The 27,341-nt window shown below is 41.0% G+C and overlaps 1 protein-coding gene across 2 annotated transcripts; it reads right to left on the bottom strand.

Moving 5' to 3' along the window:
- Nucleotides 1–8,198: 8,198 nt before the first annotated feature.
- Nucleotides 8,199–24,396, bottom strand: PTGR2 (prostaglandin reductase 2). 2 transcript variants are annotated; one of them, XM_061462399.1, is made up of 10 exons: nucleotides 24,382–24,396; nucleotides 17,987–18,055; nucleotides 16,509–16,627; nucleotides 14,431–14,622; nucleotides 13,662–13,832; nucleotides 12,626–12,835; nucleotides 11,684–11,805; nucleotides 10,482–10,569; nucleotides 9,683–9,722; nucleotides 8,199–8,414 (listed from the first exon to the last, which is right to left on the bottom strand). In XM_061462399.1, exons 2-10 carry the CDS (start codon nucleotides 18,021–18,023, stop codon nucleotides 8,350–8,352), a joined length of 1,044 nt encoding a protein of 347 aa, XP_061318383.1. In that variant the 5' UTR covers nucleotides 18,024–18,055; nucleotides 24,382–24,396; the 3' UTR covers nucleotides 8,199–8,349. The 2 variants fall into 2 exon arrangements, with proteins under 2 accessions (XP_061318383.1, XP_061318382.1); XM_061462398.1 differs by lacking the exon at nucleotides 24,382–24,396 and adding an exon at nucleotides 21,611–21,774.
- Between the last annotated feature and the right edge of the window lie 2,945 nt (nucleotides 24,397–27,341).

Genomic DNA, 27,341 nt, shown 5'->3' on the forward strand with positions numbered 1-27,341 from the left:
AAGAGAGCTGAGGTGCCTTTATCTGTGAAGTCAGAAGGATGCTGGCCTGCTTCACAAAGCTGCTGTAAGTGGAACATTAAAAATACCCTCAATAACTTTACAGTAACTTATTTATGGCTCCTCAAGAGAAAGGAGGAACAATTTATTTATAGCACCTTAGAAAAAAACAGCAATGACTGCAGAACATACAGGGAAATAAACTGAATTGGAAGAAAATCTCAACTACAACTAAGACCTTTTGCTATTTTTAAAAGGTGACAGCTTTCCTATTCCTTTATTCCTGTTCCTCAATGATTGACAATGTAATAGGAAAAAGAGAGTAACGGCTCTCATTTGCATCAGTTAAATACATTAAGAGAATACAGAGTGTCTATGTTGCTACATAAGTTTCTTTTGCAAAACTATCAGAAAATCAGAGGCAGGGCACAAAATTTATTCATAAGAAATTTGCAAAGCTGTGAGAAACGCTATGGAAAAAGTAATCATAAACTGACATTTTGTGATTAGATTACTTTTACATGATCAGGGAGCATAAGTGGCAATAAAATATTTCATTATCTATACCCTGTGACAAGACTCAGACTTCCTTTGTTGTGGTGGTTGCTGTCGATTGCAGTGTCATCAAATCTCAATGTAATCAAATGTCTGTGGACTTAAAAATCTTGCAGTGTGTCACATACTCGCTGTCTGGCTCCATGGAATGAGTTGGGTAGATGGATGGAATTCTGTTAAGAATCTCTCAGCACTATTCTTAGTGTGGTGAGCAAAGATGTTTTATTTGTAGATGTGTTATCCGTGGCTCCAAGGACCCAAATAAGAATCACATGCTCTGAAAGGTGGTCACGTTTGTGGTAGTGATGTAGTAAGTTCTGAGAGAAAGGGTATCACGGGTAACACACCACAGAAACTTAGAATCCTGCCCTGCATGGAAAGCACCCCTTAGCTCATGCTTTACAGACACAGCTATTGCAGCTTTTTGTTGCCAAACAGGCAAGTTAAACTTACCTTGTCTCATGATAATTGAGATCATTTCCTCCTTAGACAGTTTTCATAGAATCACAGAATGGTTTGGGTTGGAAGGAACTTAAAGCTCATGCAGTCTGGGACAAGGAGGCACAAAAGTACAAAATGTAATCAGTTCTAAGTAATGTTAAGTGTGATGGCTTTGTAATGGAAAAGAACTGCGGTGCTTGAAGGTAGTTGACATAGTTTCAGGTCCTTAGGACCTTAGTACAAAAGGTGTAAGAAAAGCAGAATAGAAAAACAGGACCTGGGGATGGGGAGTATCTGGGACTAGCAGACTCCAAGGTGGGCACAGATAAACTAACTGATAAGTAGAAGGGCAGGATGATTGCTATGTCTGTAATGTTGATTAAGCTCGTTGGGAAAAGTAAACGACCCTTAAAGACCACCATCGTATTTTTGTATGCATGCCGGAAACTTTTTGGAAAATGATGTAATATGCCCAGTGACTATATAAGGATGGCCTGCATGGCAATACGGGGACACACGTTAGGAGGAGCTATCCCCCGTGTCTCCCGGCGCCGCAATGAAGAATACCTGCTTCTGTTGGCGAGTTCAAGTTGGAATCAAGTTTCAACCCCCTGCCATGGGCAGGGACACCTTCTACTAGACCAGATTGCTCCAAGCCCCGTCCAACCTGGCCTTGAGCACTGCTAGGGATGGGGCAGCCACAGCTTCTCTGGGCAACCTGTGCCAGGGCCTCACCACCCTCATGGTAGAAAACTTCCTCCTAGTATTTTTTTCCAGTATTCTAAAACCTTCGCAGGAAAATACCAACTTTCCTACTTGAGCTGCAGACTTGCACTTTAAGACTTTCTTCACTGATACCTCTTAAAAGCTTTTTAATTCGTTGTATCTCAGCAGGCTGAAAGTTTTTAGAAGCACAGACTATTAGCTAGCCTCTAATTTAGCTGTGTTTATCATATAGCTAAGTGGTTGCCCAAGTTAACTATGAGTAACAAAAATCACACCAAAGTGTTTTTCCCTTAAAATTCAAACAAAATAAATCGGTTCAATAAAATGCAGCCCATCTCCCAGAACCCATCACCAGTCACTTAAACCAGCAATAACTGGACAAACTTCTGACAGCTCTGCAGATGACATGGTAAATCTGCAAGGCACCCTATAAAGAAAACTGCACATGCTCCTGTTGGCCTGCAATGCCCAGTGTGGACTGAAGTGAGATGATCCAGAGGTAACTGGCCCTGTGTTGTCCTGATGAATTGCCTGGCTTTGCTCCTCTTTCAAAATTAAGCTCTTCTCCTCACCAAGAGGCTGATTTTCAGCTGAGATGGTAACACAATATTGTGCTGGAAAGTCTCTTAGCATTTACATTAGTATCAGTGTAAGATCTCTCATAGTGTTGTTCCATAGTTCATTACATGTTTCTCCAGTTTATGGATGAAAAGATTTTATTAACTTTTGTACATGAACAGAAGCAACTGGCTTTGGCATTCATTACTTTTGGCATGTAGTTCTCTCTTCTAACATGGTACTGCACGGCTGTTTCGGGGCAAGCATAACAATACAGAGCTCTTCTCAAGTCAAGAGTGGGCTTTCCAAGCTGTTCATTAGCAGGAAAAATAAAGAGCTACATGAAGTGAGCAAAGCAAGTGGCAGATGGTGGAACCAGACTGCTGAAGTGCTTCACGCACTGCTAGCGGCCATCAGTGTGATCTGTGACAAATCAATCCTTCATAGCATAAATGCTTTGATTACAACACTGTTGGTTGGGTTTGTTGGGTTTATTTTCATCTGCATTTAGGATCTCCTTTAAAGTACTTAATTCCCATTTGAAATGACTCTAAAAAGACACTGGAAATCATTTGAAAAGAGAAAAAACTTTCAAATGCATTTTGTTCATTCTTTTAAAAAGCAGGCTCTTAGAAAAAGCACTTCATGCTGCTGTTTGCTTATGAAAGAATTCTTGTGTTCATCAGCGAATTACATCCAAGATACTGTGAAATGCATCACAAACTAGGAAAAAGAAGATTCTTTTATGTGTATGTATCTTCAGTGCTGTGAGGGCTGAGCAAAACTTGCAGAGGGAAGTTCCCAAGGGACTGCCATTGGCATGCATAATTTCCTATAGCTGTCATCAGGGAAGGCCTGTCCAATCCCTATAAAGAGATCTTGGCACTCAGTATAGTGGAAAATGCAAGGATAGCAGAGAGGCTTTTTCCATGTGCTTTTTCTACTGTCTCTGTAGCATACTAAAAAGAATACTACAAAAACCCCCAACCCCCTAAAAAACCCCAACCAAAGCTAAAACAGTTCCAATAGGTCAAAGAGCACAAACCCGTTTTCTGGAGCAGCAGAGGCCGAGAGGCAGCTGCCTGCAGGGTGCTGAAGGCTCACCCCGTGTGCCTGGCCTCGGGACATAGAACAGGCTGTTCCAGTCTGAAATGCTCACTGCTGCCAAAAAGAAAGATTACTCTGGGGAGTGGGACACAAAGGCAGCTCCATCCCAGCTTTAAAACACCAGTAGACAGCGTCCTGCCCTCTTTCCCCCCCCCCCCGTCACCCCCAGAACCAGGCGGAAGCCCAACCGTGCTGGCTTCTGCCCAACCTGCTCCCATCGGAGCCTGATCCTTGTCCTTTTACTTTCCCTTCCCACCCTCCCTGCCTGGGAGGCAAAGGAAAGCACGCAGGGGCTGATGGGGAGAGGAAGGCTCCTTCCTGCAGAGGAGCAGAGAGTGAGCAAAGGTGTCAGAGATGCAGACCCATAGCCCCATAAACTCACTGCCTTCTCTCACCCTTTGCCCTTCAACAGTCTCCTCTAAACATGAATTGCACCTCCCTGTTCTTGCATAAACACTACTTTGCTACTTTATCAGTTTTCTTTCAACACTGTTGAAACCCTTTTACCACCTCTCCGCCCAGAGTAGAGTGCTGTGGCAGAACTGATTTTTGCTATCTAAGGTATCTATCTTTCTGATTGCAAAATGTGTTCCTTTGGCTAAAAAGTCAACTAGTTTCTGCTTCTTTCTGTGCTTTTCCGAAGGAGTTCCCAGTTGTGTCTCATAAAGTGTTTTCTTAGTTAGGAACTTACTCCAGCTGCTGTTACTCCTTCTTATTGCACGATAATGCCATCTGCCCAGGATCTTCTTTCATCCCCTGGCAGTCTTTTTACGTATTGCATGAACATTTGCTACTGTGAAGAGAACCCAGCGAGGAGAAAGGAGCATAGCAATAGAGGAGAGCAACGTTATGAACAACAGTACCAAGTAATCCTGCATCTGCTTCTTCCACGATCAGTGCATTAAAATATCGAGATGAAGCTATTTGAAAGGCATCTGCTTTTGCTTGCTTCACTTCTGTAACAAGAGCTACTATAAACTACAGTAAGATACATTTATGTCTGGGCTGGCAAGCTCTTTTCGTGCTATTGCTGACATTGTCCGTTAAATCCTGACACTAAGCTACATGGCCTAGCACTAAACCACTAAAAAGGTGCTCCTATGGAAGAGCATTTCTTCTGATTATCAACTAAGAAGCCAACAGGGAGGACAAGAAACATGATGACCAAAAAAATTGTTAAGGAAAGGGGAGAAAATGGAGGGTAAGAAAGCAGAAGGGATGAAAATGAAATACAGGGCAGTCAACAGCAACTCTTCAAGGTGCAAAGGGAAAAGGGATGGAAATAAGAGCGCACGAAACTTTAGCAAATTCAAACAAGCATGAGATTGGCCCAGAGGAAAATAAGAAAGGTCTCTCTGCCCAATACTGATGAAGTTTTATTACCCTTTGCAACAAGAAATGCTTATGTGTAGCTGAACTTCTGGTATCTTACTATGTTCACACAACTGGTACTTTGAATTCATGCTTGCCCTTACCACTCACCTTGCCTGTAAAGTAAAGCTTCATGGGATAAAGGCTGTGCTTCTGCAGCCAGTGCCTATCTACAACATTCAAAGCCTCTCAGATTTTTGTTACTGGTTATTTGTCACCCTTTGTTAAATGAGACCTCTCCTATAGTGCAAAACAGACGATGGTTGAAGAGTCACACTATAACAATAATTAAGACAAGGTGGAAAAAAAAAAAAAAAAGATGTTTTAATATTTTTATAACTTTGGCACTTGGTTTAAAGCATTTTCTCCCATTGATTTTTATTTAATTCTTGGGAGGCAACATGAGCCAGGATTCACAAGTAAAGAAATGCTTCCCTAAGAACCCTAAAGGTTGGGAGTGCCAGAAAGAGCTTTACTCTGATTGTTTACATCTTCTTTTTTCCCCTCAAGCCATTTAACTAAGGCTGATGGAACCTCTGTTGTCCTCCCCAGCCCACCTGACTACAGGAATGCTGCTGCAATCAAGCTGCCTTTCTAATGGTAAAGAATCAGTATCTCAGCATGATCTCACTCTGGATCACCCCTCACATCATCAGGTCTTTATAGGCTTACAACTTGTGTGACTTACTAAGCAATTGCTGTAAAAATAACAGTGCTGGGAATTTTATAATTGTATCCTATTTTGTTTCAGTTGTGAAAAATCACCTCCTCAAGGACTGTCATTCCTGGAAGGTGCACCACCTCACAGTGCAGAGATAAGCTCACTCTGGAACAGCTCTTCAGCAAATGTTGTTTGAAAGTACAAAACCTGTACTTTGGACAAACACATGCAACTCTGGAAACATACCAGACTGAGGCCCTCACACATGAGATATGAAAGAAAAATCAACATTTTAACACCTTTCTAGTATAGTTATTGTTATGATTGCTTTCTTGCATTCATCCAACACAAACTCACCACAGTTCATAACTGAAGTCTCTTTTGAGATACACAGACATTTAATCAGCTTGCAGTGGATACTACCCTATGATATACTTCCTTCCAAGCAGGCTGGAATAAAACAGAACAGTCCTCAGTTTTTAGAAGGCATTTTTCTCAAAACGGGCTGTTGAAACTGAAATAAAATTGATAGATTGAAAAAAGCCAAATAGGGGGAAATGCCTTTTACAGGACATTGAAACTTGTGTGTGGGAAGAGGTTAGCCTTTGAGGCTGGAAGAAAATACAAAACCACCCTGGTGACACCATGCCCCAAGAAGCACCAGATGCATTTATGTACAATTAGACACACACACAAAAACAAATTCAGCAGAGGATTTTCTGTTACCGATTAAAACTGGTACTATTTCAACTCAGCAGCAGCACTAGTAATAATCTCATTTGCTAAAATACTCTTGTATGGGTAACAATTTCCAGGAGCAGTAGCAGCGGAGCATCAGGTTAAGACCAGATGTGGTTGGTCAGGTACCTGAAATGAGCTGTTTCCTGTTGTGTTTAAGTATTTGCTGTAGGAATGAACTGTAAGGACAAGGATGTTTATTCAGGAAGATTAAATGTCTTGAAGTGCATTAAGGCTCTTCTGCTGCCTGGCAGAAGTTGAACGCAGAATATAGGGTGCACAGGGATGCATAGGTGATGCTGAATATTTCTATCAGGCATATGCATGTGGGAGGGAAGAAGGAAAGGGGACAATAAGACATGCCATCACAGCCAGCACACTCCTTAAATCATATTCCCATCAGCTCCCTTCCCATTAACTCCAGCTGAGATGACAGGAATCCGAGTTTGGAGACAATGCTCAGGATCACTGCATGTCCCTCTGCCTCCTATTTTAACATACATCCAAACTCTCAAGCCTTACAAACCTGCTTAACTTTCCCAACAGAATTACCATCTATAAACAGTCACAGCTTTCCCATCTTCATTTGCCAACTATGATCATACTGATCGCATAAAATTTTGTCTTCTAATCCCAGTGCGAGACTTACCAATGCTGCTTTAGTTAGTTACGCTGATGCTGGATTTGCAATCTAGCTGAAAGTGAACCAGTCGCTAGTTTTGTAGTTGAAAAAAGCATACTGGAAGATTTATATAATCTAATTCTATAATGCAGGTGTCTTTCTCTTCCTCAAAGTTTATGGCATCCATCACTGCATGCTTCCTTCTTACAGAAGAGCTTCAGCACTAGGAAATGAATGGACTGGTTTTCATACTGTTTACAACCATACTAGGCAATTCTGATACTTCCCTTACTTTAAAGAGCACACAAAACGATTGATAATGCCCAATTTTTTTGCATAGTGTTTCTTTCCTAGTCCTTGGATTCCATTTAGTTTGTCCTAGGTGACTCCTTCAGATCTAGATAATCCATTCTCTGGACAGCAGGGCTGACCCTGCTCGTTGGCAACACTTCCCTTAAAGGCAAATGAATTAAAACCAAAACCGCCTGTAAATCAGAATGTTTCATGAACAATCCCATTCTCTAAATAAGTATGTGCTAATGTCTCTGAATGTACACAGTAGTGGAATTCTAATGTCTTTAAGATAATTATCTGTTCCCTTTTCTATCCCTTGTTTTTGAAGATACAATCTCATCAGTTCCATTTGCTAGTCAGACTTGGAAATAGTGACTTATTTTTTCCAGTTTCTCCATTGAGATGGTAAAAGAGCATTGTTAGACCAAAAATTCAGAGCCAAGATAAGTTACTGAGGGAACAGAAAATCAATTGTCTGCAAAGTTTCCCTCCCTCATCAGGCAGCATGTTTTGAGATTCTCTTTCTGTCACCCTGGAGAGGTACAAACCCCAGAAAAAAAAGAGAGTAATTGGGGAGATTACCATAAAAATAAGATACAGTAGGATTTGGAACTCAACCTCTTTCTGATGAAAGTCAGCATGCAGATGGAATGATAAATGAATTAGGTTCAAATGCTCTGAAAATAGGGGATATAATGATACAATACAGAGAAATGGACATGACACATGGATGGAAATTTGTTCCAGATGGCAAAATGGAAATACCTTTGCTATTAGAGACCCTGAATTCCAGAAATGGAATTTTTCATTGCAATTATTTGTAAAAAAGTTAAATTCTAAAATGATTAACCAGATTGATCTGACTGTCAAGGAATTTACACTAGTACATTAAAAACTCTTAGAGAAGTTCTTGGCCACTGAGACAAACTACATAGGAATGGTGCTTGTCTCTGCTCGTAAATTCTTCTAACACCCAAAATTAGGTGGCTGCCTTGATCCTGCTTATTGGAAATGGCTCCCAGTGTGTTCCAACTTTCAAACCATAGCCATGAAATATGTGCAAGTGTGCTAGCTGGCAGTTCTCAAAGACTCTGTTACTTGTTTCTTGTATAAATCATTGCATTCCTGTTTCCAGTTCTATTTAGTTTATTGGCATCCCAGAATCTCTGCTTTCAGTACATACAGAACAATTTAATGGCTTATTGAAGAAAATAGTATAAGTAAAAACTTGCTCACTGTTAGAGATAGAATCCAATTATTTTTCCCAAAGGAATGACTTTTATTTAGAAACTGAGACGATCTGTTTTCCAATATTGCCTCCACTCATCATGGACTGGAAAGCAGCTTCAAGAGAAATAATGAAATCAGTTAGTGCCAAGCAAAATGTGCCAAGTGACATTTAAAAAAAAAGATTATTTAAAGAAAAGGTAGAAGCTGATGTGTGAAAGAGCTGCCCAGAAAAGAGAGATCACGTTTTGGACCTAAACATATTTATCCCTAATGACATGCTAAATTAAGAAGAAGAAAAAGGAAAAAAGCTAATCTGTAATAAACTGCTAAGGACAGTCTTGTGTAATAACTAAAACCCCTGATTTGCAAGCAACTGTTTGGCCCTACACAAATTAGCTATTAAATTTGCTGCTTTTATGATATGCCATGCAAACACCAAACAGAAAGACAAAGCATGACTGGAGACCCCACAAATGCTGTGGGTTTGACAAACTCTTGTGAAAGAAAAAGGTTTATAAACACTCTGTGTGGTACAATAAATGGGAGAAGCTGGTGCAAAAGAATAAACCTTGGAGTAAACAAAATATGAAATTTGACTGCTGTATTTGATGAAATTTCATCAAAATACACATGTATACCAGTAAGTAACAATGACTAGAATAAATTTACATTTGTAAGATTTGGCTATTGCTTAATTCTAGTGGCTTCCAACCTTGCGGGACTAAAGACTTAATTAAACCATACTCTCCCCTGTTACTTGCAAGGGAAGCATTCTTACAGCACATCTGGAATCAACTGGCTGTCTTGCTGTCTCACTGCAGTCGCAAGACCCTCTTCATTTTTAGATTTTCTTTGTTACAGATTTTCTGAACAGGCTACAGGCCATTTTGTTCCTTTAGAAGAAATTATTTTTCACTTTATTTAGCAGCCTGTCATGTTTTCCCCTTTCTTGTGTGTACTTTTTGTTATCAAATCCATTAACAAGCACTGTTACATATTGAGTTTTTGAACTACTGAGTTCAAAGTTTCCAAAATACCACTTTCTTAGTCATAAGAAATGGGCAGCACTTTAAATCTGTAAGATGAGCATGACATCATCAGCTAAGGTACCAGTTTAAGAGTTAATTCCCCTGATTGAAAAACAAACAAACAGATCTCAAAATTTATATTAGATTTATTTTTAACATAAAATAATCCTCTCACAGAAAGTACTTATACCTTGTGGGAAAAAAAAAAAAAGTATTTTATTATAACATTAAAATTTCATTTTAGATAAAATATAAAAACCTGAATTGGCAAATGAAGCAAAGGAGGTAGTTAACCTCTACTGTCATTGTATTTAATCAGATTATTACTCTTAGAAAATGGTGTAAAAGTCTTACCACCAATGTTTGCTAAGCCTTCTACCATGGTCTCTCTGACCTGTCAATGCAAACAAGTCCTTTTAGTTTTCTTCGAACAAGATTAACACTTCGTAGAAACATGCCATGAAACCACCACAGAAGCTACCAAAATCAAAAGGATTCTCTTGCTACATTGGGCAGTGCTCTGTTTGGGTCAGGTTCTTTCCTCAAGAGAGGAGTGAACACTTTCTGATTTAATTCTTCAGTCAGAACATCCCTGCCCCTGCAAAAATGTATAGTGTCTCCGGATTTCCCCAGGAAAAGTTACCGATTTACTGACTACTGAAGAATGAAATGTACTCATTTACCTGTTACTGAAGAATCAAAACCCAATTCAGACACATGTCATAGGGAATGGATGGATAAAGCATCTACCCATCACAAAATAAATAGTGATTATAAAGCTTGAAACAAAACTTCAGACAAGATCCCCAAATGCATTCAGGACTTAACTAATCAGGTATTTGAAAGTAAGTATTTTTGAAGGTCTGATTCTTTACATAAAAAAGCACTTGCACCCTACGCTAAAAGAAAGAATACAGACATCTGCAGCATGTAATTAGAAATGTCTGTCATGCTACAGTCACACCATCCTCAGCAGGTATCTGCTACACCAGTGCTATCTAAGAAGCTTTCAATTATACTTACACATCCTTCGGAAAATCTGTTCCAATTCTGAGGCATGGTAAAAGAGCCAGGGACAAAGAAACTGGACTTCTTGTAGTCAGACCATGACCTGAGGAGATCGTATCAAAGGCCATGGATTAAACCTTCTTACCTTCAGTTTACCCCCTTGGATCCACTGACAGAGCTGTAATACACTAGCTTCTTGTTTGTCCATATAGTTCAACACTAAGAACCTTTCCCTGTGAAAAAAAAAAGAATCAGCCTCGATTTAAGAAACCTTGGGTAAGCATATTTTGAACAGCAGTTGAACCTGAAGGGTTATGGGTACTAATTACATCAAGACATAGCTCGCAGCTTTGCCAGCTTGTTGAGACACCTCCCTGCAGTGGGAGCTTCACAGTAACACTGGTCTTAGACAAGTAATTCTGCCCAAGTGTCAAAGAGAAGAGTCCCTCAATTAGATGGTGAATATGAATTAACTCTCAGGCTCCCTAGCATTCTGCATAATCTGCTGTTACATCTGTCTGTAGCGATCAAGAGAAACTGAAATGATCATCAGAAATGATAATTTCTTGTAGCAACATGCTGACTAAATTCTCCAGTGCCTTCTACTATGCATGACGTATTTTAGTGGTTTTATCCATTTTTTAAAAGTACAGACAAAAAAAACAGGGACAAGAAAAGAATTTTTATTAGAAGAGGTCCATCTGTTCCACAGAGACCAAGTGTCTCCCTAACTTTCTGCAATGCAATGAATGAAGTCTCCTGAGACTTCACTCCTAATCTCTACCTTAGCTCCACCTGAACCCTAACAGGAGATTCCAAAATTCCCAGGCATAACAAACCCCGGTGTTTTACCTGTATATATCTGTCACACCTACAGTCCCATTATCTAATAAAACCCCAACTACTAAAAAGATAATTTCAATACAATCTCTGCATCAGCTGCATCCTTACTTTAGAAATATTTTCTACTCCCTCTGCCTGAACTACTACACTTGGAGAGAAGGCACCCTGTAAAACATCTGAGACCAGAGCCATGGCAACACCTTCCCTCGTACTGAATAATCTGTCAGAGACTCCACGACTATATCAAGCAACCACAGACAATGAATAACAGACAACTATATTAACATGCAACAACATCCTTTCCCATTTTTATGCTGATACAGACAAAGATAAGAGAAAGGATTTACTGACACTGTGATTATAGTTCCCTTGTTTAATATGGCAACATTCTGTTCTGATTACATGTGCCTAGTGTGGATCTACAGGCTTCTGCATATCAGAGTCACAACACGATGTGCACGATCTACCTGAAACCTGGTCACAAGTTCTGTAAGAGAAATGTACCTTGTGATATTCCTTTCTTTCTGTATTTTTTCAATGTCAGGAGACAGTGGAGGAGGATAAGGCACATCTTTGTTATACTGAGAAATCTGTCCACACAGGATGATATGGCTGTTCTGATTCATCTGTTTGGGACAGCACAAAGTGAGAAAAATTACATTCCTTGGTCTCAGAAACTAGATTTTCTGGAGATGCAACAGATTATATTACAACATGTTCACATGGGTATCCTTAGTTAGAGCCACATTTCCTAGAAAAGACTGGGAGAACTGCAGGCAGTACAATTCAATCTATGACAACATTCAAATAGATAAATGCAGGGCAAGAATGGAAAAATAAAAGCTATACAGCCCAATTTATGTAATTTAAAGAGGCATTAAATACAAGGAATTCAACAACTTGTTATCTTACTTTCCGTCCTTTATGTAAGGAGGAGAGGGGTAACAGGACAAAGAAGTTGGATACGGCTGTGATTCAGAGGCTGCCACCAGAGACTCCCTGCCATGAGACAGAGTATTCTCCTGTTAACAATGAAGAGGGCTGGTCAAAAGCCTTTATGGAGGCCCAGCAGTTGGATTTTTGTGCAGCCAGAAAACCAAAGCTGACAAAACCCAAGATTACTACACTAACAGACCAGGTTTTTAGAAAATTACCAAGTCTCTTGGCCAAAGAAGCGAGAAATGACAAGCAGAAATTGTGTTTCTGTTACTATATCGCCAGCCTAATCCAGATGGCAGATTTCAATCTAGTTAGATTTCATCTAATCTGATGGCACTGATTTCAAGTATCTGATTTCTCAAGACCAGAATCAGCACCTGGATTAAATCAGTGAAGTGGAAAACCTGCTCTGCTGTATTGCAGGCTGGTCTCCAATATGATTAATCTAAAGCTGGGCATGCAGACACTGGAGAGTGACTAGAATAACCTGACAGCTGGTATAATCACCTGACTTATAACTGTATCACTGATGTCTCCACCAACATTGTCAAAGTAAACATCCACACCGCCTGGGCAGAATTCGCGTAGCTGCTCTGCCACATTCCCCTTCTTGTAATTAATAGCTGCATCAAATCCCATTTCTTTGACCAAAATAGAGCACTTTTCATCTGTGCCAGCGATCCCTACCACCCTGGAGCAGCCCTCCAGACGGCCAATCTGCAGGACACAACAAAAACAAAAAACACAAACAAGAAAGAGAAGTGAGATCACTCATCTGCATAAAGGTAGAGGGGGTGTTACAGTTCTCCCCCATCCCCCCCCATCTCACACGACACAACTGTCTCGTCACTCCCTCCTCGCACCTAGGGAAGGGACAGGTACTGGTGAAATCTGCCAGTGAAACTCAGTGACTGCAGGAGGTTTAGTCTGTGGAGTCACCAGTGACTGGCAGTACTGGAAAGCCAAATACAGTAACAAAATCACCACCTGCCAAGTACCGTTATATAGCTAATAAAAGGCCCAAAAGATTGGACAATAATTGATTTAAATACATTCTATAGATCTTTATAGATATGCACCTACACACACACAAACCCACTGCAACAGGTTCTGCAAAGCTGAAGAGGATAAAAGGGCTGGGAATCTCAAAATACAAAGGATGTCACGGAACACAACCCAAAGAAGCGGTTACTACATTTTTTTACTACTATAGAAAAAAGAAAGTTGCCGGTCAACTCAAAGACTGTGTTCAAACAGCAAACCACTAAATGTATAGTAAATACATGTACTTATACCACCGACTTTATCTATTGACAAGTAATCATTTTGGGCTGTTTTCTCCTACCCCAGTTCCATGAAACGGAAGTTTCACACCTACAGTCTTTCTCAGTGAGAATGTGAGTCAAACCTGTGGAAGTGGCCCTTCTCGTGGAGTTGTACCTACTCACATTTACAATGATTTTATCCATACTTTTACTAACCAGCATATTTCAGAAGATAAACTTGGTAACAGAGTATGCTTGCATGTCTTAAGTTCACCTACCTGCCCAGCCAAAGACCCACAGGCGCCGGCTGCTCCGCTCACCACCATTGTCTGATTTGCACCCACAGCCACATGTCCTTTCTCCTTTATACCCAACAGGGCTGTCAGTCCTGTGATGCCAGCTGCACCGAGGAAGTAGGAAAGGCGTCCATTTACAAGTTCTGGAATGAGCTACAAAACAGAAACACATGGTAGTATTCATTGCTTTTTAAGGTGAGGTTTTGCTGTTTGCTATTTGATTGTCTGAGCATAAAAGACTAACTCAGGATATTTACCAAGCAAGGTAGGGACAAGCTGTCTAGAAACTAGCTCTATCCTAATAACAAAATTTTACAAAATTAAACAAAGATTGTATTTCCAGAGTCTTAGAAGTTTTTAAACAAAGTCATTCACAAAAACTTAAATTACTGAAGCGCCAAAAACCACTTGGGAATGAAGATGTTTCCAGCAATGACGAACTATCCCTATATTAGCATAAAGGATAAAATAGTACAGTTCAGCAAATACTGCAATTACAGGTGAGTGGCAAAGGGTCCTAAAGGAAGGAGTTTATTGTCAAATATGCATTCTTAAACTACAATAATTTTATCTTTGACATGAAGATAAGGAAGAAACTGATATTTTGCCACCTGTAAGTTGATCTGCCTTTCGAGAAATAGTTGCTGCAATAATGTTAGCTTGGTTTTGACTAAAAACTAGTGTCATTAGCCACTATTTAAAAAAAAAATGTTTAGGAAACGAAAACAGTTGCATTTACATTTTACATTACCTTTTGTAGCAAGCCTCCATCTAGAATTGCCACTGTCTGCCAGGGCCAATTGAAGGAGATTACAAAGTCTCCTTTAGCAAAGTTGTCATGCTTGCTCTCCTCCACAACCCCAATGCCCCCACCATCAGCAACTTCAGACAACTGCCAGGGCAAGAGGTAATCTGAGCCAGTGTCCTCATTCATTCGGCAGCGCTGAAAGACAAGGCTTTAATGAGAGGCTCTGGGGGAACACATGGTTTGTGAGTTCAAATGAAGGTGGGGGTGAGATATTTATAAAACTTCAAACACAAAGGGCTACTCAAAAGTCTCTCAATAAGCCCCAAACAGTCCTCATCTTTTCTTAGATCTTTTTTCTCTTGTTTGCTCAGTACAAAAGGAGGATGGATCATTCTGATCTCCTCCAGCAGCCTTATCAAATCCAACACGTTCTATAGATGCTGTCTCAAAGTCACCCATGTAACTGAAGGCAACTGGCTTGGGTCTGAGGAGAATCCTGTAATGCCATTCCTTAACTGGCTGAATCATAGAAATGTAGGACTGAAAAAAACCTCACCCATGAGTCATTCAGTCCATGCCTATGCACTGAAGAACAGACAAACCTCTTGAACTCTGAAACATTTTCTATCTCCCCCTGTAGCTTGAGCCTGTACTTCAGGATTCTTGAATTCTTCCTTAATTCCCAAGCTACACCTACTTTCCTGAAACAAAGAGTGTTTCTTTTCTATCTCCATCTATGCAAGGAAGAGATTATCAGAATTTTCTTTATAGCAAAGTTTTACACACTAGCAGACTCAGTCTATCTGCTTCTCCTATCTTCACTTCCATTTCAACCTAAACTCTCCCAAACACATGATTTCTACAGTTTTGCAGAACTGGGTGCAAGTGCTGGTTAAGGCTTCATTCACTCATCCTCTTTGCTTCCATTCTTTATAATGTATTGACACATTTTTGTCCTGCCATCACCCACTTAAGGAGAAAATCTGACTAAACAAAAGTGGTAATAACAAAATAGTATTTAACTTGAAACATTTAGGTGTCTAGAATTTTTTTGCCTGATCATGTCCCTTTCTTGCTTCATCATGAAATATTCTTCCTCCTCTACTCACACTCCCCTCAACTGAAAAGTACTTCATTTTATGGGATGAAAAAAAATAAGTTAAAAATGTATACAAAAAAGGCAAAATTTAGAAAACCAAATCTGTCATGATATATCAGGGATCACAGTCTCTTCCTGGTCCTATTGTAGGCTTAAGTTTTAGAACTAACAATAGTGCGTGTGTCTTTAATGTAGTAGAATAGACCAAACTGTTCTAACTTACTAACATATAGAGAGAAAGGAATGTTTGGCTGACAGGGGAAGGAACATCACAGGACTGATAACTAACTAAGAAGACAGTAAATAAGACCAAGGATGCCAGCCTTCAAGATAGCAGAGTGGCGTCCAACACAGAGAGAGACTGGAACAAACAGAAGCAAGGACATACCAACTGCTAACTCAGCACTAGGACCTTTAAGCATGCACAAGCACTGAGGTCACTCAATAAACACAGTGAAGGAGACTGTCAGCAACCACCAGAGACCCGCACTCAGCAAGAAAGGGCAGGCTTAATTAGGATGCAAATATTATAATTAGTTCCTGGAAACTCTGTAAATACGCATGAGTATGCTAAACATGTAGCTGCCGACTGCAAGTAATGGGCGCGCTCACCTTTGAGAAGCTATTTGCGTGTGCACCCAGTGCTGCAATAAAGAATGCTGCTGTCTAAAACTCAGAACTGAGACTTAGAGAGTTTCTTCAACCAGCTTTTACAGTAACACTATAAAATCATATTCCTATACATATATCACAGGAACATTACTGACTATAACTGGTAAGCTGGCTGTGTTCAAGGCCAGGCTGGACAGAGCCTTGGGTGACATGATCTAAGGTGAGGTGTCCCTGCCCATGGCAGGGGGGTTGGAACTAGATGATCTTAAGGTCCTTTCCAACCCAAGCCATTCTTTGATTTTATGACAGGTGCAGAGTTGAAGGTATTTTAAAAAACAAATTCTGGCTTAGCTCTAAGTCCATCACCTACCATGTAAGGGTCCACAGAGAGATAAAGGGTTCTAACACGCACTTGTCCCACTTGGATTGCATCTGCTATTGTACTTTCCTCGAGTCGGAAGTTCTCAGCCACCGGCACACCATTCTTACCTAGTATTATAAAATCAAACAAATAAATCAATATAGAGCTTCTCTTAATCAATATGGGAAGTCCTTCTTTTAAGATAGTCCTTTTTCAAGTAAGTTAGGCTATTACTAGGTATATAACAGACCAACTTTCAGACTGTGTGTTACAGACTACAGTTTAAATGGGTGCATCGCCACCATCCAAACTGAAGACACACTGATCTGTCAGCTAACGTTTGCCTGGGCCAGTAGCAGGCATTTGCCCTGACTGACAGTTGGCTGTTCGCCTTCCCAAAAAATGGTTCTATGTACCCTATGTGTTGAAAAGCCCCTAACTTTCAAAACAAAGACACTCACTGGGACTTCTCTCACGTAACAAAACCATCATGTGCTATTCTGCCAGTAAAAAATGACCATAAATTTTAATCAGATTGAGTTTTAAACTCTCGCTCTTTCAGTCTTTTGACTCAGTGAGATTGGGGAAATACAGACCATTGCCACTGCACATGCATATGCTGCAAGAGCAGCCCTCTGCAGCTGCAGACAGACCTCCTTAAATTAAAGCTTCCCAGAAACACCTATGATACACATTCCAAGAGACACAGAACTGGAGGCTTCATCCTCAGGTGCATGCCACATGCAGCAGATCAGTCAGACTGACAGCTGGAACCACCAGCACTAAAAGGAAAGAGCCAGATATCTGTGTGTGTTTTAAATCAGTGGATGACTCCAGCACTCTACTGCTGTAACATTTGATTTGCACAAAGACTTATTTGCAGATCACACAATTGTTCTTACCCTCTCAGGACTTATTTGGCATTGAGCAGTATACAACACTCCCCCCAAAACTTAACATATGCCTTTGGGTCTTCTACAACAGACAATTTATAAACTCACTATTCAAAACATTGTGCTTACATGTAACAAAGCAAATATGTAAGTAAAGAAGTAAACAAATCCTCAAAAGTGTGAATTTAAAAAACAAACACTTTGACACATGGGAGGAATAAAATATTCAGTATTTACTAAAAGGAAACAAAAATTAACAGTAACAAAATACTTTCTTTTAGTCATCTCTTAAAATGCAGGATGAACAAATACCAGAACTAAAAAGCAATGCTTGCTAATCTTCCTTCCCTTTAAGTCCCTACACTTAGGCTTTTCTCCTACATTATGCATTAAACCCTTTTTTCTTATCTGAGAGAACATCGGTATAAACAGACCAAATAAATACAGCTCACAATAAACTTTACTTATTGCTGCCTGCAATATTAAGATACATAAATGTCAGTATCTTAAGTTAGTGTCTGTTTCTACACTCCCCATTTTGCATTAGGCAACCATAACAAACACATTGCTCCATTGCTTGAGAGAAATACATACCGGGGCGTGAATTCAGCACTACTCTCTGTATAATCATCTCTGCTTTTGCAGCAATTCCACACTGGATTTCTACAAAGGAAAACACTGTTTGAAGGACTGAAACACAAGTTTTCTTGAAACAGGATATGAGGCAAAGTACTTTGTAATTTGGAAACTGGGGGTGAAATATGGGCCTTGCCAACTTCAGCATCCATGCCCAAGAATCATATAAAACAACCTCAAATGTAAAATAAACAAACTTGTGAATAAAGAGTTTCCCTGTTTATCTTGTTAAAACCATGATTTTAGACAGTGTCACAGTAGCACCTTCTGGAAAGACTGAAAATTCTGATGAACTGTGCTCCTTGTAAGATCATCACCACCCCAGAGCATGTTGTAAGAGAAGGGTTTGGTTTGTTTTCCTGTGCTGTTTCCACCTAGAAGACACAAATTCAGCTTTGCACGCAGAGGTCAGGCGCAAATAAAAGGCATGCACGCATGCCAGTAACAGCAGTATGCAGGTATATGATAAAAAGAGATTGTTGCGCTTAAGATGCTTCACATGAAATACCAGGGCTTCCTATTAGCAGCACATTTTCTCCTAAGAAATGGTCTGGCCCAAGGTGAGAAATAAACAGACCATCACTTCAACTGTTCAACTGAAAATTTTCTCCTTGAATTTCAACAGTTTAAAAGAGAACTTTAAATCTGTGTTCTTGAAACTGTGAGATGGGAATGTGACTAACAGGGAATGAACCTGATTTAGCAGGAGATAAATCACGCTTTTACATGCATTCTTACTGTTCTCAGCTGAGTGCCATAAATAACCAACCATCACAAGAACCATGGGCATTAAGGAATGAAACGTCGTAGCTCATGCCTTTGTTATAATGTTTAGTTTGCTGCTGACAAGAGCAAATTGGAGTGAAGCTAAATAGATGAGCCTAGAAAGAGTACACCACCACACTTACTCAACATCTTTACTATTTGAACACTGCAAAATACAGAAAATACTTCCACCTGTACTGTTATAGTGGCTGCATTACAGCACTTGGGAATACAGCCTGGAGCGCTGAAAACTATAACTAAAAAGCTATCAGGATAAGATGGGCCTTTCCCTCTCCTCTAAAACCTCCAAGTGACTCAAAGCAAAAGCATCTTGGTCATAAACCCGATCAAAGTTTGACATTTGATTGTGTTTGCACTTGAAAAGCTATTTAGCAAGCAAAAATTATTCCAGGGTTAGTTTCTTTTCAGTATTTCAACATCCAAGGGTGCTACAAGAAAAAAAAAAAAACAACAAACCACACGAAATGAATCTCGTATGTGTCCTCACAGCATCACATCAATAAAAATTAAGTGACCTGCGCAATTCTTTGGACAGAAAAATGCAGGAGATCGATCTACAACAAAAGGAAAAAACCTACACTTTGATCAAGTTACTCGTTACTGTTTAAAACAAAAAATGAGAATGAAAATACAGGAGTTTAATAGAGAAATAAAAATCCATTTTTATACCCACACAGCTGATAGAATCTCTGGAATAAATATACTCATGTAAAACCCTAACAGGAAGGATGGCCTAAAATAAACTTTGGCAGATGCTGGGTTCAGCATTGTACTCTGCTATAGACTTCCTGCGGAATCATGGGCACATCACTTTGTACTCCCTTTATAAAACACTTTTCAGAACAAAACTCCAAATTCCTCCAGATAACATCTGCCTAACAAAATTACATTCAAGTGATACAGTTGATAACCCCAGAGCAACTGTATTAGCATTTTATACTGTCAGATGTGCCCAGTGCAATATAAAAGGCCCCCATACTCTAATAAACAATTTGTGCACATACAGAACTTGGTTGAAATTCATAACCTCTAATGAAACTGCTCTGAGCAGAAATAATGAGTTAAGAATGCAGTGTATATAAACCAACAGTGAATTGAGAGCTCACATTAAGTCTGGACAAATCACTCCTTGATACACTACTCACTTTCAGTTCAAATCTATCCATGTCATTAAGAGTTTGATCCACTGTTTATATACCACATAGAGAAGGCAGAACTGCTGTGCAGCTCATGCCTTACAGAAAGGGCCACTGTCAAAACTGCTGATTCAGGTTTTTTATCCTGAAACTTAATACATAGAATTATAGAATCATAGGATAGTTAGGGTTGGAAAGGACCTTAAGATCATCTAGTTCCAACCCCCCTGCCATGGGCAGGCACACCTCACACTCAACCATGTCACCCAAGGCTCTGTCCAACCTGGCCTTGAACACCACCAGGGATGGAGCATTCACAACTTCCTTGGGCAACCCATTCCTGTGCCTCACCACTCTCACAGTAAAGAACTTTTTCCTTACATCCAATCTAAACTTCCCCTGTTTAAGTTTTAACCCATTACCCCTTGTCCTGTCACCACAGTCCCTAATGTAGAGTCCCTCCCCAGCATCCTTATAGGCCCCCTTCAAATACTGGAAGGCTGCTATGAGGTCTCCACGCAGCCTTCTCTTCTCCAGGCTGAACAGCCCCAACTTTCTCAGCCTATCTTCATACAGGAGGTGCTCCAGTCCCCTGATCATCCTCGTGGCCCTTCTCTGGACTCGTTCCAACAGTTCCATGTCCTTTTTATGTTGAGGACACACAAAAATCCAATCTGAACAAGAGATGATGAAACGCAATTTTATTATGCCTAAGACATACTTGAAATACTTGTGTAACATTACTTGAAAGTGTAACATTATCTAGGTGTTCCTGCTCCGGCAGGGGGGATTGGACTAGATGATCTTTCGAGGTCCCTTCCAATCTCTAACATACTGTGATACTGTGAAATACCTGCTTTCTATCATAGTACCCAAAAAAAAAGAATTATTTATAGAGAAAAATCAAAGATATTAACATACTCAAAGAAAGAAAAGACAATACAGAGCAGCATAGAAAGTTACGACTGGAAAAAGTATACAATATAAATTCAGACTACTTCTTTGAATGCCTGCCACTCTGAGGGAACAAAAACTCTGTTGATTTCCCAGGCCATTTTCACAGCTTTTGGCTGAAAAGCCTGTGCACTAATTCAACTTGAGGATCTTGCAGATACTGTGAGTGGGTGGACAGAAAGCATGGCTGGCAAGCAAACTGTCACTCATTCTATGACAGCTGTCACAATAAAATGCAGCACTGCAGAAGGACATGCACTTCTAAATATGACTGCATTTACTCCACAGTGGAAATCAGTAACAACATTACACAAGGAAATGGTCACTCTAATAACATAGTAAGAAACAATCAAACTTTCCTCATATTAGAAACAACATTTAAGTGTAGAGACACCACCCTTTAGTACCATACACTGAGGAAAGTTTTTGGAGAAAGAGGTTTTAAAAATGAACTAAATGGGATTTGCATCACATACATAATCCTTTTCAATATATCTGTAATGCCTGGGTGAAGGATGATTTTGACTACTTTTTTTAAAGACCGAGAGAAAGCAACACATACTGCTGGTTTTCAGCTTTTAATCAGAGTTGGGTTTACTCTTTAAATCAGATGGAGTAAAAAGTTTCAACATCATCATTCCATGCCAAGATCACCTGACCCACCCTCTGAGTGCAGCAGGAGCATTAAGCAGTGCAAGAACAGTACCTCTGGGAGAGTCCCAGGCATGTTTTAGTCCAGTTTTATTCTTCCTTCTGTCTCCCCTTGCCTCTTCCTCGTTTTGCAGAGACATATGACAACTGCTTTTAAATATGTCCAATAAATTCCTTAGTGCTAAAAAGCCCAATTTGCTTGTCCTGGTTGCTAAAATTTCTTGTTTCTGAGACTGCCCATAAGCCAGTTTTCAGTTACATACATTTTTGCCAAAACAATTCACCTGCTTCCAAGTTGTGAGAGCCCATGTCAGGCACAGCCTAGTGGAAAAAAAAAGGAACAACAGCTTGTATATCCCTTCTGTATCAGGCTTATGTAGCATGGAGGAAGAAGGCAGTCAACCTAAGCAGAGAACAAGCAATACTGGAAGTCTTTTGAAACTGGGGTCTTAAAATGGCTGGAACAAGGATCCTCAGAGGAAACTCAAAGAAATTTCAAGGACTATGACTCTGAATGAGAAACATGCAGGAAGGAAAGAGGGGAAGGACTGGCACTAAGAATCAGAACAGAAACATGTGGCAAGAATAACAACTGAAAAGCCAGTAAAGCATGGGAGAGAAAAACAGAATGGGGAGAACTGGAGAAACTGTGAATTACAAAAGTGACTGAACCAAACAAACTGAGATAGGAATGGCTGGGCAAAAGGCAAAAAACCCCAGTAACTGTAACTGGCAAGGTCAGATGAATGGAAACAGAATGGAAATGGAATGGAAATAGAACCGAATGTAATGGATTAGGCACCAAAGTCTCCACCACACCCCTCAGGAGCTCTACATTTGAAGAATGTTAATTAACTGCAAACTCAAGTTTTCAAAAGGCAGAAGCCAGAATCAAAACTGACTGTCCTGAATGGAGAAAAACAAATGCCATAAAGAGAGAAGTACTTTCATGAACTGAACTAATAAATACAGATTTCCTAATGTTTCACATCTCATCACTGAATTCTCTGGTGTGAAGTTACTCCACAGGGCTTTCTCCATGTGGATTCTCTTGACACACTGTCAGGGTTGACGGCAGGCTGCAGTCCTTCCCTCAAAAAAGAAATGGGTAAAAAAGGAAGACTGATAACAGCAGTAGCATCTTGATCCAGCCATCTCGTTTTTCTTTTTTTAATAAGAAGCCTAGTATCTTTGAGCTTTTTATCAAATTTGACTGATACAGAGCAAAAGCAAGTATACACACTCGTATCTACACCCAACTGTATAAATGTTACTTTTTTCAGATCCAGGTGTCAAAAAAGCTGAAAGCTTTCAGATATCACCTCTTGGGCATTATTGTCTTTTTAATAAATAGTTGCATTTTATGAAAATTGTTTTAAAATACCAACACATTATTTTTTCTTAGAATTTCAAGGCAGGAATGAACACAAGAAGGCAGATTGCTCCCAGAAAGGCAGGAGCATCACCTGGTGTGTTTTTGAGAAGCCTGTGATGCAGTATGCAGGTTCCCACATGAGAGCAATCCCAGAGTGTACTGATTATCCACTTCCCTAAGGATGACCAAAGACCCAGTTAGAAATTGCTGCTGTCAGGGTAGAAGCCACTGGATTCTGTCTTGCAGATGGTTCAGTATCAGTTTCAGAAGCTGCAGATAGAACAACGTAGGAGAGAGAAACCGAGAGAGATCAGTAGCAACGAAGGATGTTGAGTCCTACTGATGCAGGGAGTTGACCAATGTACAGGGGGGTTATACAAGGGGGTTAGAGGAATTTGCTTGCTTAAACAAAAGTATTGTCTGTTGTAAATGCCTGCTAAGCAGAACAAAGGCACCTGGTCCTACTGATAAGGAAAAGCAGACACTTGGTCCTATTGATAAGCAGCTATTGATAAGGAAATGCAGACACTTGATCCTATTGATAAGGAACTGATAAGGGGGAGAAGCAGATGATTTATGGCTGGGATACCGACCAAACCCTAAGGCCATATGTGAAGACTGAAAGGTGAAAAGTGCAAGAAGAGGAAGACTCATTTACTTCATCTTGAAGACCCCTACCCACAGGAGGAAGACTCAGTTACTTCATCTTGAGACCCTTGCCCATGACCAGAGGGGGCACTGCGCAGGCGCAGAGGACCTTCTGGCTCATTATAATACGAAGCGGGGATAGGACATGAATATGTATAGGCGTGTTGTGCAACCTTATGAATATATATAACTTTAGAGAATAAATGTAGAGGGAAACAACACTGAGGTACGCATGACTTTGAGGAATTATCCCCGTGCGTCTCAGCGCTGAATAAAAAGCATACCTACTTTACAACTTTAACGAGTTGTGGAGTCAATCCGCGCATCACAAGCGGCAGAACGGCCTGATCTGGGTGCTGAGGAGGCTTCTTTCCTCTGGGCCTCCTCCACCACCCGGGCCACGGCCTGACACAGAGCCCAGCAAAGTCAGGTCCACGCTCCCGTTCCAGAGGTCAGCAATCCCAGCGGCTCCCTCTTCCCACCCTCAACTCCGTCCCCCGCGCACCCGGCAGCCAGGAGGCGCTAACCCTGAAGAAGCGACTGCTGGGAAGGACATGGCCCTGTGCCGTCAGGCAGGCATCGGAAGGAGCAACAAGAACACCCCCACACACACACCGCCCAAGGCAGAACGCGGCCGGTTTTACACCTGCCACCGGGGCATGCCCACCTCCAGGGGACGGAGGCGGACTCCGGTCCGGTCCGCTCTGCCCGCTCCGGGACACCGCTCCTCTCCTGCTACCCGCCGCTCCCCGTGCGGGGCAGGCTGGAGGCCGGGCCCCCCGCCGCGCGCCGCTCCCACTCACCCTGACGGACGGCTCCGGCGCTCCACCAAGCTCACCCCCTCCCCGAGGCCCCGCCTCAGGCCCCCGTGCGCATGCTCGGAGGCCTTAAACAGGGAACGCGGCTGCCCACCGCTTAAAGCGGCGATGGCCGCGGCTTGGGTCCTGGCGGGCGCGAAGGGCTTTAGCGGAGTGTGGATGGCAGGCAGCAGCCCCTTAACTCGGGCTTCCTTTTCTTTCCCTTTCCTTTTGTTTCTCCGGTAGCAGGTTCCTGGTTTCCCCGCCCCGTTTCGCTGGCAGCGGCTGGTGGGCTGTGGGCCCGGCGGTGGCGGCTCATGTCCTGAGCGCCAGGAAAAGGCGCTTGTGAGGGGATTTTCTTGACAAGGGAGGGTGACGCTGAGGGATACTTGGCTCTTGTGTGTTAGAGCGGATGAGATTTTGTTAACTGACGTGGTAGAAAGCTGTATTATAGTCATTGTTAAAGCTCCAGCAAAGCGGCTCTTGCGTATGCAGGTAGTAAAGAGTCACCTTTACTTGAAGAGCAGGCTGTAGGAGGATGAAGAGATGAAGAGCCAGAGCTTTGCTGCTGATGGGTCTTCGGTCCTGGTGCCGCCTGGCTGGATTACTCTGTGTGTACTCTCCCTACGTGGTTGTGACTCACCGTGCTGAAGAGCAGACGGGGCTGTGAAGTGGCCACTGGGTCGGTGGAAATTCCTGCAGAGCTTAAAGTGACCGCTTGAGACTGGAAAAACTCTCCCAGACTAATGGTTCCGATGATTTTGTACTCTGCCTCTTGCACAAAGACAGGCAAAGCCTTTCTATTGTGGCGTGGCCCACAGCACTTTAATACAGCTCTAAGTCAACATTTTATATTTGTGCCACAATAATACGCCAAATTTTGCACTTCACATTAGTTGAAACAGTCTGGAACTGGGATGGTCTAGGGAAAAAAGGTATCTCAAGAAGACTTATACCTTCATACTTTATTCCAGCTTGTATCAGTTGATCTAATGACTGGGCAAGTTGCTAGTGTAGCACACTGAAACTAAATCTTCAGAGTTGAAGTTGTCCCCATAGTTTCAAGAGGGCATATCTTGTATGGAGAAGGCCTGCGTTAAAGTGAATGACTGCTGACTTGCCTCATACTTTGTGCAATAAAAGAGCAGCACGATTATTAGAGAAATAATTCAGGAACCAGTGTTACACATCATTATGTGAGCAAACAGGAAAATATGATGAAGTCTATTAATAGAGAGCTCCCTGTTAATTTAGAAGTAATGTATCTCAATGACTAGTATTAATTGAATGAGAAGTGGGGAAAAGGTATGCTATTTATAGGCACATATGCATATGTTTTCTGTATATTACATAATGGCAATACAGCTTCAGATGCTTTGTAAAAGTACAAAAAGAAACCTCTACCTAAACCCCAGCACATGAAATGGGCTCTCAACCAAGTATAATCCTCCTTTCTCTTGCCTAAGACAGGGTAGTTTGTCTCCTCCACAGATGAGGTTATCCTAAAAGGTGGTTATGGCAATCTGCAGTTTACTGTGCTAACCCTTATGTTCACGTACCCCCATCATCTCCTTTTAAAGTACTTGTTAACCTATTGAGAAATAAGCTCAGGTGTGAATTTAAAGCAGTAGCTATTCTGTGCTGACTTGCCTTGTGGACACATGTTCTAGTCTGGGAATGCCTTTTTGTGGCTTAGCATAATGCACCTCAGACTGAACTAAACCACATAAAGTCACCCTTCATGTGAAATAAAGCTGACATGCAAGCAGGCCATTGTGGAATAGCTGTTACATAACAGATATTACGGGTTATTACCACATACAAACAAGGTAAAATCAACCTGGTAGTCAGAGATGGGGCAGAGAGGGAGTAGGGGGGTTGATTTTGCTGAAAAGTAGTTGTGCTCATTGTCAACAAACCATTGCTGCCTACCCAAACAGGGGACACCACTCAGCTGAGTCCTACTTCACTGAACAGATACCTGCCCCAGTTCAGGGTTTTCTCTTATCAACTTCAGGCAAATTTTAAAAAATACTTTGTTCCATTTGATCCTCTAAGAACAAAAAGAGGAAAAAGGGCGGGGACAGGGGGGAGTGAAGAAAGAAGGCACATGGATATAAAGTCATTGACTTCCAGAATTGTGTCAGCTTGGACAGTGAGAAAAGTGAAACAGCTGTCTGGTTCTGTGATCAAAGTTATACAGCCATTGATTTTGATGAAGCCAATAAAAATAGAACTATTCTGTTTTAACAGACTGAAGTCAGGAGGATTTTTCCGGTTTTCTTTGGTCTTTAAGATTTATTGACTGTTTAGCTGATTCCATATCATCTTTTTGTTCCTGTTTACCTGCCCTTAATATAGAATCATATAACGGTTTGGGATAGAAAGGACCTTAAGAACATCTAATTCCAATCCCCTTGCCATGGGCAGGGACACCTTCCACTTGCCCAAGTTGTTTGAAGCCCTGTCCAACCTGGCCTTGAACACAGCCAGGGATGGAGTAGCCACAATTTTTTTGGGCAGTCTCACCAAGTAAGGAAACAATAAATATTACATATTCTGCCTATACAGTGAGGCTTAAATGTTTTTAAAGTACAAAGTAATCCTGTTCAGTTTCCAAGGTTTGCTGGGCTCATGGGTCATATTGACAAGAGTATGTAATAATAGTTCACCTTTCACGTATTTCCATGTTCATAGGTAGCTCACAATCTTGGCAGATGTATGCCCTTTGTTAGTTTTAATTAATATTGCTATAATATGTAGTCTTTATAGATTAATAATACAGATTGTGTATGTAATTGTGCAGCTGTGTTTTGGCCATCAAAATCCTCTGGGGTATGCATGAGCTCTGAATGAAACCAGATACTTTAGCCTATGTGTGTAAGGAACAAAGTGATCTATGAGGTCTCTCAATAAATAACATGGATTCTGTGGGTGGGAATCATCGGTTAGATTACTCAAGTCCA

This window comes from Pezoporus flaviventris, unplaced genomic scaffold (assembly GCF_033815535.1).
Source record: "Pezoporus flaviventris isolate CSIRO_AGI_PZ_B2104156 unplaced genomic scaffold, CSIRO_AGI_Pfla_v1 ptg000035l, whole genome shotgun sequence".
NCBI lineage: Eukaryota > Metazoa > Chordata > Aves > Psittaciformes > Psittacidae > Pezoporus > Pezoporus flaviventris.

Coding starts and splice junctions, on each gene's coding strand:
- PTGR2 (XM_061462398.1), bottom strand. CDS start 21,695: ATGTCTCTGCAAAACGAGGAAGAGGCAAGGGGAGACAGAAGGAAGAAT. Junction 13,833..14,430: donor ATGGAGGCTTGCTACAAAAG/GTAATGTAAAAT, acceptor TCTGTTTTGTAG/CTCATTCCAGAACTTGTAAA. Junction 11,806..12,625: donor GTGATACAGTTATAAGTCAG/GTGATTATACCA, acceptor TGTCCCAAACAG/ATGAATCAGAACAGCCATAT.